The sequence below is a fragment of the Cervus elaphus genome, chromosome 18 (genome assembly GCF_910594005.1).
Source record: "Cervus elaphus chromosome 18, mCerEla1.1, whole genome shotgun sequence".
Taxonomy (NCBI): domain Eukaryota; kingdom Metazoa; phylum Chordata; class Mammalia; order Artiodactyla; family Cervidae; genus Cervus; species Cervus elaphus.
The window spans coordinates 88,926,364-88,941,313 of record NC_057832.1 but is presented as its reverse complement, the minus strand read 5'-3'; the positions used below and the strand labels follow the sequence as shown (position 1 = coordinate 88,941,313).

The 14,950-nt window shown below is 40.2% G+C and overlaps 1 protein-coding gene and 1 pseudogene across 2 annotated transcripts in view; one reads left to right on the top strand and one right to left on the bottom strand.

Moving 5' to 3' along the window:
• VPS41 (VPS41 subunit of HOPS complex) overlaps positions 1 to 14,950 on the bottom strand; it is a 203,202-nt gene that overhangs the window by 147,462 nt on the left and 40,790 nt on the right. Inside the window, exon 4 of one of the 2 annotated variants that reach the window (XM_043871900.1) lies at positions 6,226 to 6,303. The exons of the other annotated variant lie outside the window; for it this stretch is intronic. Coding sequence (XP_043727835.1) covers positions 6,226 to 6,303 — 78 coding nt within the window. The remainder of the gene's footprint in view (positions 1 to 6,225; positions 6,304 to 14,950) is intronic. 2 annotated transcript variants of the gene reach the window in all.
• Positions 10,190 to 11,118, top strand: LOC122673978 (annotated as a pseudogene).

Genomic DNA, 14,950 nt, shown 5'->3' with positions numbered 1-14,950 from the left:
ATAATGGGAAAGAATGTAAAAAAGAAATATATACACATATATGTGTGAGTGTGTGTGTAACTGAATTACTTTGCTATACACGTGAAAAACATTGAAAATCAACTCTATTTCAAAAAAATTTAAAACAACAACAAAAAACAACAAAGATAAAGCTGAAGGCTTATAGGGAGTAGACAGGAGGACTACATGAAGGAAGGAAGGAAGGAAGACATGAATAAACTCCTACAGTGTCTCTCCTGGTTTCTCTTTTGGCCATGAAACCCGCAGTGTCTATCTTGTGAACCTTAGGAGTCAAGTAGTTTCTATACAATATTAAAAAGACTTACTTAGAAGCAGACTGTTAACAGAATCATTCCTGTTAACAGGAATAGAAATACCAATAGACTCTGCTATATGGAGTTCAAGGAGAACCCTGATCCCACTCTTCAAGAGATAAACTTTATATTTATAAATTTCCCAGTAAGACTGTTCAATTTTACCTTGCTTTCCAATCCCTTCCTTTTTGTAACCACCCATTTTATAGGTACTTAACTAATGTTCCCCACCATGGCGCCATGAAAGCCAAACCTCTGCATTTTCTATTCTCAACAAAGAAAACACCTAAAGATAAAGAGCAGAGATTTGCTTGGTCAGTGGAGTTCTTTGCTCTCCACGTGGCACACTTGGAAGAATAAAGATTTAAAACACATGAAATAAGGCTCCAAAAATAATTTGTTCATTGCTTCAAAGTATGTATTCCTAATGAATAATTTGCTCACAGTTTCATAGTCTTCCTAATTGAACTGTGGTGTTGGAGAAGACTCTTGAGAGTCCCTTGGACAGCAAGGAGATCAAACCAGTTAATCGTAAAGGAAATCAACCCTGAATATTCATTGGAAGGACTAATGCTGAAACTGAAGCTCCAATACCGTGACCACCTAACACAAAGAGTCGACTCATTAGAAAAGACACTGATGCTGGGAAAGATTGAATCAGGCAGGAGGAAAAGGGGACAACAGAGGGCGAGATGGTTGGATGGCATCACCGACTCGATGGACATGAGTTTGAGCAAGCTCTGGGAGACAGTGAAGGATGGGGAAGCCTGGCGTGCTGTAGTCCATGGGGTCACAAACAGCTAGATACGACCAAGAGACTGAACAACAACAACAACAAAAAATTAATATAGTTAAGAAGGCTATTAAAGAAAAAGTAACTACTATGATCAATGACATCATATGGGTATGGACACCATGTGGGAACTTAAAAGGAATTTGAGATTCTCTAAGGATTCTGAAGTCATATGTCACACACTGTGTAAGCAATTAAGATAACCTTTACTCAGGAGAATATGATCTGATCCATATTCAAGCAGGGAATTTTCTAAGCAACTTGAGCCCTTTACCTGAGAAGCTAGGCCTATTTTAATTTTTATTCTGTGAGTTAAGTAAAATTGAACCTTATCAATTCAATCTGAATTTGAATTAATATAAAGTTACACCTAGGGATAAAATCTTTAAAAAACACATGTGTGGCTAAAGCATTTTAATGAGTATCCTTTCAGATGTATTGAAATCTCAACATCAACATGCAAAATAAATCATCACCCTGGTGGTTTACACTTTTGATCAACAAAGAAGAGTCACAGATGGGTGGGTAGCACAGGCTCCTCTCTATCAACCTTTTTATGTAATGATAGAAGAATATACAGTGAAAGAAAAATCTCAGTGGTGTGATCCATTTATATAAAGATCTCTGAACAAGATACCAACTTAGAAAATGTGCTGGTATTTAGAAACAAGTAGAGGAAAAGGTTGCTTCAACAGGAAAAGGATAATTTGAGCACTGCTCCCTGGTGGCTCAGACGGTAAAGTGTATGCCTGCAGTGCGGGAGACCGGGGTTCAATCCCTGGGTTGGGAAGATCCCCTGGAGAAGGAAATGGCAACCCACTCCAGTACTCTTGCCTGGAAAATTCCATGGACTGAGGAGCCTGGTAGGCTACAGTCCATGGGGTCGCAAAGAGTTGGACATGACTGAGTGACTTCACTTTCAAGGTTAGAGAGACATACACATGTGGAGGTATTTCTGTAGGTGCATGTGCATGTTACTGAGGTATAATTCACACAGAATAAAGTGCACAAATCTCAGATATGTGGTTCAGTGATTTTTACACATGTACACACCCAGGAAACCACCAAGATAGAGACAATTATTAATACTTCAGAAGATTCTACCTGTGGTCTCTCCCAGGTCAAATAATAATCTGACTTCTATCACCATAGTGTGATTTTTGCCTTCTCTTGATCAGCATAAAGGGAATCATGCAACATGTACACATTTGTGTCTGGCTTCTTTGGTTGAACAGTAAGACAGTAAAATTCATTCATGCTGCTGCATGCTGCAATAGTTTCTTCTTTTTAATCACTGAGAATATACCATCATGGGTTTATCCATTCTTCTATGGACGGACATTTGGGTTGTTTCTAGTTTGGAGTTATTACAAATTAACCTATTAACATTCTTCTACACATATATATTTTGGGGGACACAGGCATTGCATTCAGTTTTCTTGATTGTGTACTTAGGAGTGGAATTGCTACGTCATCAGTAAGCCATCTGCTTGGCTTTTGTAGAGTTAATCTGCTAATCAGTATTTCTCCTGAAATATTAATGGGAAAGCAAATCACTTTCAACATGCAGAATGATTTGTTTAGTTACTTCTTCTTTTATATAATATGCATTTAAAGTAAAGTTATACAGCACCTAGTACAATGACTCTATTCCAATACAAATAGCAGAATCATTTGGGAAACCTTTGAAAAATATTCTTTTATGTCCCCATCCTCTGACAAACAAAACCCTATCAATAAATGAGAATCGTGAATATTGCTTCATCACTTCAATCAAAAACTATAAATACAATGAATGGGTTAAAGAGACAGTTCTTGAGAAAATAAAAAAAGTGTTATGCAAGTGTAAGGTATTATTTTATCTAATTTTAATTTGTTTAAATTAGTTTCACCTAGAAGTAATTCACTAATTTTTTTTAATACTTGTTTCACTCTTGCTACATTTCAAATGAAGAAAACAGTTCTTGATTGAATATGGCAATCACTGCAAAGAAAATCTGCAAATTAAAGCCATAATGGTGTTTTTAGAATTGAATGCTTTTCCAAGAGTACTGATACAGAGCCCCCCCACCCCCAAGCAACCACATCATCAGAAATGGGAAAATAAAATAACAAAGCAGAAAACTCATCTGAGATGAGAAGGTGAAGATTAAGCCTCCTTTCAAAATATGACATTCTGAAATTTGTCACCTCAAAGTCATATACTTTATACGGTAATGGTTCATGTAGACTCAGGGCCTCGTGAAAAACTTCTCTACAGCAGACTATTAAATTCTGGTGTCAGGTAAACAAACAAAAAGAGCACCAAACCATCTTTGTCTCCTACCAAAAATAAGTGCAAGCTATAAAGAACTTAAATTTCAAAGAGGTCATATGGGCAGGCCTGAATACAGAGAACCAGGAATTACCTGGGAAAGGATGTAAAATATACCTGACATAAAACTAATATCAGAGAAGATAAAGCTGAAGGCTTATAGGGAGTAGACAGGAGGACTACATGAAGGAAGGAAGGAAGGAAGACATGAATAAACTCCTACAGTGTCTCTCCTGGTTTCTCTTTTGGCCATGAAACCCGCAGTGTCTGTCTTGTGAACCTTAGGAGTCAAGTAGTTTCTATACAATATTAAAAAGACATACTTAGAAGCAGAATGTTAACAGAATCATTAAACTGGAGCTGGAAATTTAAGACAGCATCCAAGCAAGCTTTTAGTGAAGAGAGCTCTGCCCAGCACCAGCTCATGTTTTAATGGATGAGAAACCTGTATGTGGGTCAAGACACAACAGTTAGAACCCTGTATGGAACAACTGATTGGTTTAGGATTGAGAAAGGAGTACCACAGGGCTGTCTGCTGTCACCCAGTTTGTTTAACCTATATGCTGAGCACATCATGAGAAATGCCAGGCTGGGAGTTACTAGCCGGGATCAAAATACATGGGAGAAACATCAACAACCTCAGATATGCAGATGGTACCACTCTAATGGCAGAAAGTGAAGAGAAACCAAAGAGCCTCTTGATGAAGGTGAAGGAGGAGAATGAAAGAGCCAGCTTAAGACTAAATGTTAAAAAAACCTAAGATCATAGCATCTGGCCCCATTACTGCATGGCAAATAGAAGGGGAAATCGTGGAAGTAGAGACAGATTTCCTCTTCTTGGGCTTTAAAATCACTGCAGATGGTGACTGTAGCCATGAAATCAGAAGACATTTGATTCTTGGCAGGAAAGCTATGACAAACCTAGAGAGTGTGTTGAAAAGCAGAGACATTACTCTGCTGACAAAGGTCTGTACAGTAAAGGCTATGGTCTTCCCAGTGGTCACATATGATTTTAAAAGCTGGACCATGAAGAAGGCAAAGCACCAAAGAATTGATGCCTTCAAACTGTGGTGCTGGAGAAGACTTCTAAGAGTCCCTTGGACAGCAAGGACATCAATCTGAAGGGAAATCAATCCTGAAACACTCACTGGAAGAACTGATGCTGAAGCTGAAACTCCAGTATTTTGGTCATCTGATGTGAACAGCTGACTCACTGGAAAAGTCCCTGATGCTGGGAAAGATTGAGGGCAGAAAGAACAGAGGGCGTCAGAGGATGAGATGGCTGGATGGCACCACTGATGCAATGGACATGAACGTGGGCAAACTTCAGGAGATGGAGAGGGACAGAGAGGCCTGGCATGCTGCAGTCCATGCGGTCGCAAGAGGCTAGGTCCTATACCACATGTCTGGGCAACTGAACAACAACAATGGAAAGACCAAATGCTTATTATATCATCAAAATGGGTATCCAGTGTCAAGTAAGGAGAAGAGAAAAGGTCAACAGTATATCCCCCTTGGACTTCTCTGGTAGTCCAGTGGTTAAGATCCTGCACTTTCAATGCAGGGAACATTCAAAACAGGTTCGATTCCTGTTTGGGGAACTAAGATCCCAAATGCTGTGTGGTGTGGCCAAACAAAAAATAAAGGTATATTCCTCTTGTCTGAAAGGGATGCTGAAGCAAAACAACAACCCACCATTTACCTGATGGGATCAGTGATTAGAGTGCATATTTCTCTCCCTGGACTATTCCAAAAATTCCAAGGATTCCTTCATTATTTGTGGTGCCCTTTCCTTAAAGCAAAACAAGGCACCCTGAAACCTTTCATATACAATGTGTCAGCTTTAGAAACTGTAGTCTCCTTTGTAAGCTACACCAATTCCTCATGATGAAACAAATGCTGAGTCTTTCTTCACAAAAGGAACATCTGCTCCCTAAAATGGTCACCTTTTTCATCCCAAAGGTTCACGTTCTCACAACCTTGGACACTTGATACTTTCAAGGCCCATCTTAAACACCAAAATGAAGCTTCAAATTTAACACTGCTTTTACCCTTGGTGATTCCAAATCACAGTTAAAGAAATAAAAAGCCTGGCTCTTCTCTTTCAATCAATATAATTCCCTAAGAGTTCAACCCTCAAAACATTCACATAAAATATTAGCTTTATATATTTAGAAGAGATAAACTTAACCAGCAAGGTGATCAATCAATTTTCAATTACATTTGGCATCTGGAGAAGATGATGGTGCATGTTCTTACAACTGACATTAGTCATCAAATGAGGGGCTTCACACTTCAAGGATTCCACAACGCCCTTCCCCCACCCCCACCCCCCACCCCACCCCCGGCTATGAAAATCAGCACCATGAATCACCAATAAAAGTAAAGCTTTTTCTTTTAATAACAATCCACCTAGACACCCCACATTGTTACAATTTAAAATGAACATACATAGGGGTATTTTAAATGCTCCATTTAAAGCCAAATAGATGGCTACAATTACCTGAAGATCTGCAATTAAACAGATTCATAAAAAATACATTTTTAAAAGGATTTTCTGTAGAAGATACCAATGAAAATACATAATGTGTGTATGTGTATGCCTATAAATAGACCTCTCTCTTTGTAAGTTCACCTTTAAAATTTTTAGCATGGGCTATAAAGTTCAGAGTAGAACTCTTAGCAGTCTGATTTAACTGATAATGACCCTTTCTTTATGCTCTTAGAACAAATGGCTAAAACAAATATTCCAAAGCACAAATTTCAGCATGAAATTCAGTTCACACATTATTCTGGATACTTACTACATCAAACTTCTGAGTGATGTTCCCCTGGACATCAAGTAAATAAACCTTGCCATAATGTGTGCCCAGTGCCAAGAACTGTAAGAAGAACAGAGGGGTAGAGGGGTCAGTTTCTTAATGGACCACCCATACAATTAGCAATTAAACCACCTGCAAAGTCAAGACACTTAATGTGTAAGTGATCTGCAATGCCGTGGAAGATACACATTCCTTCGAGAAGGCTTGTTTCCAGCTTCAAGGAAATCGCAGAACAGGGCCTACTTTATTGTGATCGCGCAAGCTAGCTAGCTGTCAGAATGACTCATGAGGACCCCCATCTGCTGACAACTAATGGTGTGCATGCAGTCTGTATACAATGCCTGATGGACTGAGGCAGCAAATTAAAGGGTATTTGTGAAAGCACGATCAACCTATGGTTGAACTCAGCGTTTGAAGAGAATGATTAAGAAACTACCCTTCATTTATGGCAAATGTGTAAATCTGTGCTATCATTTAAGTTCAACACACACACACAGACATGCACACACACAACAAAGTCTTCTTTTGTAGAAAGGAAAATCCATGCCACATTGAGAGATGCAAAAACTCTGATGTACTTACACTATCATCATGAGAACACCTCACTAAAAGTAAATGATATTGTCAATGTTCATTTTCGAATGCAAAAAAGAAAAAAATCCTTTTCTGTCACACAAATAACTGCTGAGCTACATATTCATGGTATGACACAAAACACTAGTTCATAACTCCCACGGCTACTTCATTCTTTGAACTAACCCTAAAGAAACGAGAAGAAACTTTAGAACTACCTGAAATAAGACATGAGATTCCTCTTGCCTTTTATTTCTCTAAGCAGTCCTCAAAGAGTTCCAAAGTCTCTGTATTTCATTGCATGTGAGCCTGCCTCATCGCAACCTAGAACAAAATGCTCAGATTTACAGGCACTACTGAGCGTTTCAGTCAAGCAGCACCATCTTGAAAAAATAACCTTACAGAAAGTCAAGATTTAAAAGGATTTCTTGAAATGGAATTGCTGAAAATGAAATTTCAGATCAGGTACTTAAAATATGAAGCCACATTAAAGAGTCACCAAAAGGGAAAGAAGGGGTTCATTAGAAATTCAGCCCCTGCAATGCCTTTCACTCCTGCAAGGTTGCCTTTTTTCAGAAAGAAAAAAAAAAAGTCCCCCGGGTAAAAAATCAATACTGGTTAATAAAACATCAGGTGAGCAGACATAACTAGGTGTGACGATTCCGCTGCACAGGCCTGCCTGAATGCACCAGGTGCCAGGCCGATTACTCATCCAGGGCAGACAGCAGGCCTGGTGAAAACAGGATGCCGGGGCCCTGGAAAGAGAAGGGGAAAGAGCTAACTCTGCAGGGAGAGGAGCCTGAATATTTAAACTAAACAGGGCTGTTTCCTCCCAAGCAAAAGAACATTCTAATCAGAAATAGAGGACTCAGAGGAGTGGGATTTTTTCTCTGTAGTGACACTCCGACAATATCTGAAGAGAAAAACACCACATAATACTAGCTACAAACAGACAATACTTCATTCTGAGGCATCTGTGGCCCAAGAACGGGTTTTAAAGCACACTACACCCAAGTGCTTGATGGTATTGACTCTCCTCATAAATACTGTATTTATTGATAGTTTGCTGAAAACTAAGGGGCTTGGGTCCTTAAAATACTTTAATGCTGGGTCACTCTCTGATAGCCCTTTGAAGGCCATTCTTGAACTTCCAATTATATTTTATCAAAATTTAAAGGTTCCATGCAGAGTACTTTATCCAAATAGGAATTCCTTCCCCCTTCTTTTTTTTTCAAAATCACTAATTTCTTTTGTTTAATGTTTAAGATAGGAAATATAAAATAATTATTTTAACATTAAAGTTTCAACCTAAAACTGTAATTACTTTAGCAGATCTCTGGAGGAAAAATGGACCCGTTTTTATGACAAGCTACTTTTTGCTTAGAAAAACATTTCATCCTTTGGATGAGACAAACTATTGTTGCCTTCTTTTAGAAAGAAATAACTATGGGCTCGTAAAACAATCAAATTTGATATGGCAATTGTATAGTTCTTTAAAAATTTAAACATCAACAGCTATTAATGAGTCATACTTTCATTTGCTAGTGGTTTTGACTATTTGAAATACAGGTTAAAAAATGCATAAATGGCCACAAATCACAAACAATATAAATCTTTTAAATATGATTCTCCTTTCAGACATGAAAAGCTTTGCACTTCTGTAACTACCAAATTTTTTTTTTCCTTTTAACCTAAGAGAACTTAAAATCCAGCATGGGCAAAAAATAAACTTAATTAGCTCCTTTCGGATTTAAACACAGAAACCTGATTCATAAACTAGCATTTGGGCACCCAATCCTTCTGAAGCATCCGCTAACATAACTGCTTTCACTGAATAATTAGACTTTTTGTTAAGTAAACAAGTGGAAGAAGTAATAAGCAGTCTTTTGGACACTACAAAAGAAACAAGAAGCAGCACGTTTCAAATGTGGTCAGCTGTATAATAATATCTATGTTTCCCCTGGTGCTTCACGGTATTCCAAGCACTAGAGCAGGGAGTCCCTACAATTACACATGAGGAAATGAGTTCTGAGAGTTGATGTGACTTCCCCAGAGACAATGAACAGCAGAACTAGAATAGGAATTAAGAGCTCAACCATCCTCAACTGGATCAGATACCTGGTAAATAGAGACATGGGCCTCAGATCAAGAGTGCATGTACTCAGGACTTGCCTAGTGGTCTAGTAGTTAAGACTGAACCTTTCAATGCTGGAGGGTAGGTTTGATCCCTGGCCAGGGAGTTAAGATCCCACATGCCTTGGGGTCAAAAACTGAAACTAAAACAAAAGCAGTACTGTAACAAACAGCAATGGCAACCCACTCCCATACTCTCGCCTGGAGAATCCCAGGGATGGGGGAGCCTGGTGGGCTGCCATCTATGGGGTTGCACAGAGTCGGACACAACTGAAGTGACTTAGCAGCTTAGCAGCAACAAATTCAATAAACACTTCAAAGAACGGTCCATATTAAAAAAACAATAGGGTGCATATTCTCAAACTTAGTCTGATTACAGTTCCCACTGTCAGGCTCCTTGGCAAGTTGGAATAAGTATGGTGTTAACAAAATTTGATCTCTGGAGAGGAACTTTGTTCTCCTTTTCATCCACTTTGTGGTTTATTCAGCATACATACACAAAACACCTACAATATGCTTAGACAATAAGCAAGTATGACTTAAAAGGATGAAGTTGTACAATAACAGACAGACATAAAAGATTAATTAAAATTAAATCCAAAGAGTATCCTTAAAATGCAAGTACAACTGACTCTTGAACAACACAGGTATGAACACGGAGTATCCACTTATACACAGATTTTTTTCAACAGCATATAGTTGGTCTTTAAACAGTGGTAGAGGGGAGCAGGTGTAGGGGCACCAACCCTTCCTGCAGTTGAGAATCTGCATATAACTTACAGTTGGTCCTGCAGATCCACGATTCCTTCAGATCAGGGGTTCCACAACCTCAGATTCAACCAACCAGGGACTGTGTAGTACTTCAGTATTTACTATTTGGAAAAAAATATCTGTGTATAAGTGCACCTGAACCAGTCCAAATCCATGCTGTTCAAGGGTCAACTCTGAAGGAGAAGCTAGACAGCAGACACCAAGGCAGAGAGGGAAGGCCTATGGTAAAGACCATTTGAGGCAGCAAGGATACAGTTTGCACAAAGGCAAGTGGTCACAGAAAAAGCAAGACCAGGTGAAAAATTACAAGTAGTTTTATGTGGTAGAAGCATCCGGGGGAAGAGGCAGGTAATGAGACTGACAAGGCTGGTTAATAGAAGGCTTCTGTCCCTGGTGTGATTCCGTCCTGCGTGGCTGCTCATTCGAATAGTAGTCGTTTAATTCCGTCCAGCTTCTCTCCCACATAAGTGCATGCCACCAACCCATGGAGGATTCAGTGGACATGGACATGAGCCCCTTGAGGCCCCAGAACTATCTTTTTGGTTGTGAACTAAAGGCTGACAGAGATTATCACTTCAAGCTGGATAATGATGAAAATGAGCACCAGGTATCTTTAAGAACGGTCAGTTTAGGGGCTGGAGCAAAGGATGAGTTACACATTGTTGAAGCAGAGGCGATGAATTATGAAGGCAGTCCAATTAAAGTAACACTGGCAACTTTGAAAATGTCTGTCCAGCCAAAGGTTTCTCTCGGGGGCTTTGAAATTACACCACCTGTGGTCTTACGGTTGAAGTGTGGTTCAGGGCCTGTGCATATAGAGGACAGCACTTAGTAGATGTGGAGGAAGATGCAGAGTCAGAAGAAGAGGAGGAGGAGGAGGATGTGAAATTCCTAAGTATATCTGGAAAGCGTTCTGCCCCTGGAAGTGGTAGCAAGGCTTCCCAGAAAAAAGTAAAGCTTGCTGCTGATGAAGATGACGATGATGATGATGAAGATGACGATGATGATGATGATGATGATGAAGATGACGATGATGATGATGACGATTTTGATGAGGAAGTTGAAGAAAAAGCTCCAGTAAGGAAATCTGTACGAGATACTCCAGCCAAAAATGCACAAAAATCGAACCAAAATGGAAAAGACTCAAAATCATCAACACCAAGATCAAAAGGTCAAGAATCCTTCAAAAAACAGGAAAAAACTCCTAAAACACCGAAAGGACCCAGCTCTGCAGAAGACATTAAAGCAAAAATGCGAGCAAGTATAGAAAAAGGTGGTTCCCTTCCCAAAGTGGAAGCCAAGCTTATCAATTATGTGAAGAATTGTTTCCAGATGACTGACTAACCAGGAGGCTATTCAAGATCTCTGGCAGTGGAGGAAGTCTCTTTAAGAAAATAGTTTAAACAGTTAAACTTAAAAATTTTTAAACGTTAAAATTTTAAAAATGTTCAAATTTTTCCATATTATTTCATTTCTGTAACAGTTGATATCTGGCTGTCCTTTTTATAATGCAGAGTGAGAACTTTCCCTGCAGTGTCCGATAAATGTCCACGTTCCATTGCCAAGAATGTGTTGTCCAAAATGCCTGTTTAGTTTTTAAAGATGGAACTCCACCCTTTGCTTGGTTTTAAGTATGTATGGAATGTTATGATAGGAATAGTAGTAGTGGTGGTCAGACAGATGGAAATGGTGGGGAGACAAAAATATACATGTGAAATAAACTCAGTATTTTAATAAAGTAAAAAAAAAAAAAGAAGGCTTCTGAATAATTATGGAAGGATGAAAGGTAGCAAAGTTGGTGGGGGGGGGGGGGGGGTGGGTAAGCAAGGTGTCCAAATCATGAAGATATGAGGAAGCCAATACAGAATTCCAGGATGGAGGAATAGACAATCAGATCTGAATTCCTGGAAGATTATTTCAGTAGAAAATGTTATAAATGGATTAGGATGAAATCAAATTTGAAGGAAAACAGATTGTTTCCTGGCACTTTCATTAGTTCATGGGAAAAATGACGAATGCCTGAACTAAAAGGTCCTTGGCTCAGGATGGGTGTGGATTCAAGCAGGTGACTTTGGACTAGAATCCAGACAGAAGAGATGTTGTAAGAAGAGCCCGTGGTGGCTGCCAGAACACTACACCTGTGGCAGAAAAGTTCAGACATCGGGCCAATTACACAAGGAGGCAAGATCTCAGAGGGCCCTAAACACATGAAGAAGGAGCTCAGACTTTAGCAGAAGAGGAAAATCAGACCTGAGTTGCAGAATCGATATTTTCCACAGAGCATTCTGGCAACTAGGTGAAAAAAGAGCTAAAAGCAAATTAAAAAATAATAATAAATAGGAGGTTCACGAGTGTAGGGAGGAGAAGATGAAGACCTCAGCTAGGGCAGGGGTGGTGAGAAAATCACCAGGACTTAGGGAATGACTGGGTGGAAAGGGAGAGTCAGTTTTGCCTTAGGTGCTGCCACCAAATGGGGCAGGGAAAACAAAAGAACAAATGCAAGGGAAGGAAGAGAAAAAAAAAAAGAGTTCACTATGGACATGGTAAGTGACACGTAAAATTAGAATTGAAGGTACAGGTGTGTAAGAGGTGTGTAAATAAACAAGCACACTAATCTAGGGAGGGTCAGGGTGGAAGTGGCCACAGAAATCATGAAACTAAATCAAGAAAAGTAAATATTCAGAAAACAAGTGACCAATGGACCAAATCTTGGGAGTGGAAACAGTGACAGACTTTATTTTTGTGGGCTCCAAAATCACTGCAGATGGTGACTGCAGCCACGAAATTTAAAGATGCTTACTCCTTGGAAGGAAAGTTACGACCAACCTAGACAGGATATTAAAAAGCAGAGATGTCATTTGCCAACAAAGGTCTGTCTAGTCAAAGCTATGGTTTTTCCAGTCCAGCCATGGGAGAACTGGACTATAAAGAGAGCTGAGCGTTGAAGAATTGATGCTTTTGAACTGTGGTGTTGGAGAAGACTCTTGAGAGTCCCTTGGACTGCAAGGAGATCCAACCAGTCCATCCTAAAGGAGATCAGTCCTGGGTGTTCATTGGAAGGACTGATGTTGAAGCTGAAACTCCAATACTTTGGTCACCTGATGCGAAGAGCTGACTCATCTGAAAAGACCCTGATGCTGGGGAAGATTTAAGGCAGGAGGAGAAGGGGATGACAGAGGATGAGAAGGCTGGATGGCATCACCGACTCAATGGACATGAGTTTGATGTCCAAGCTCTGGGAGTTGGTGATGGACAGGGAGGCCTGGTGTGCTGCAGTCCATGGGGTTGCAAAGAGTAGGACACGACTGAGCGACTAAACTGAACTAAGAAACAACAGTTAGAATCCAGACTTGGAATAAGGGACTGGTTCCAAATTGGGAAAGGAGTATGTCAAGGCTGTATACTGTCATCCTGTTTATTTAACTTATATGCAGAGTACATCATGCAAAATGCTGGGTTGGATGAAGCACAAGATGAATTCAAGACTGCAGGGAGAGATATCAATAACCTAAGATATGCAGATGATACCACCCTAATGGCAGAAAGTGAAGAGGAACTAAAGAGCCTTGATGAAAGTGAAAGTGAAAGAGGAGAGTGAAAAAGCTGGCTTGAAACTCAGCATTCAAAATACAAAGACCATGGCATATTGTCTCATCAATCCATGGGAAATAGATGGGTAAACAATAGAAACAGTGACAGACTTTATTTTCTTAGGCTCCAAAATCACTGCAGATGGTGACTGTAGCCATTAAATTAAAAGGCACTGGCTTCTTGGAAAAAAGCTATGACAAACCTTAACACTGTATTAAAAAGCAGAGACATTACCTTGCTGACAAAGGTCCATCTAGTCAAAGCTTTGGCTTTTCCAGTAATCATGTATGGATGTGAGAGTTGGACCATAAAGAAAGCTGAGCACCAAAGAATTGATGCTTTTGAATTGTGGTGTTGGAGAAGAATCTTGTGGGTCCCTTGGACTGAAAGGAGATCCAACCAGTCAATCCTAAAGGAAATCAGTCCTGAATATTCACTGGAAGGACTGATGTTGAAGCTGAAACTCCAATACTTTGGCCACCTGATGTGAAGAGCTGACTCACTGGAAAAGACCCTGATGCTGGGCAAGACTGAAGGCAGAAGGAGAAGGGGACGACTGAGGATGAGATGGTTGGATGGCATCACTGACTCGATGAAGGTTGAGTCTGAGCAAGGTCCAGGAGTTGGTGATGGACAGGGAAGCCTGGCGTGCTGCAGTCCATGAGGTCGCAAAGAATTAGACACGACTGAGTGACTGAACTCACCTGAACTGATCCCCACTTCATGGATCACAGCCTTATCATGGTGACGGGACTTGTGTAACTTAATGAAGCTATGAGCCACACTGTGCAGGGCCACAGAAGATGGATGGGTCATAGGGAAGAATTCTGACAAAGCGTGGTCCACTGGAGGAGGAAATCGCAACCCACCCCAGTGTTCTTGCCGCAAGAACCCCAGGAACAGCATGAAAAAGCAAAAAGATAGGACAATGGAAGATGAGCCCCCCAGCCCTTGTGTGGATCACAACAAATTTTGGAAAATTCTTCAAGAGATGGGAATACCAGACCATCATACCTGCCTGAGAAACCTCTATGTGGGTCAAGAAGCAACAGTTAGAATCAGACATGGAACAATGGACTGGTTCCAAACTCGAAAAGGAGTACTTCAAGGTTCTATATTGTCACCCTGCTTATTTAACTCATATGCAGGGTACACCATGCGAAATGCCAGGCTGAGTGAATCACAAGCTGCAATCAAGATTGCTGGGAGAAATATCAGTAACCTCAGATATGCATATGATACCACTCTAATGGCAGAAAAATGAAGAGGAACTAAGGAGCCTCTTGATGAGGGTGAAACAGCAGATTGAAAAGCAGGCTTAAAACTCAACATGGGCTCTGTGGGAGAAGGCGAGGGTGGGATGTTTCGAGAGGACAGCATCGAAACATGTATATTATCTAGGGTGAAACAGATCACCAGCCCAGGTTGGATGCATGAGACAAGTGCTCGGGCCTGGTGCACTGGGAAGACCCAGAGGAATCGGGTGGAGAGGGAGGTGGGAGGGGGGATCGGGATGGGGAATACGTGTAAATCCATGGCTAATTCAAGTCAATGTATGACAAAAACCACCACAATATTGTAAAGTAATTAGTCTCCAACTAATAAAAATAAATGAAAATAAATAACTGTCCTTTAAAAA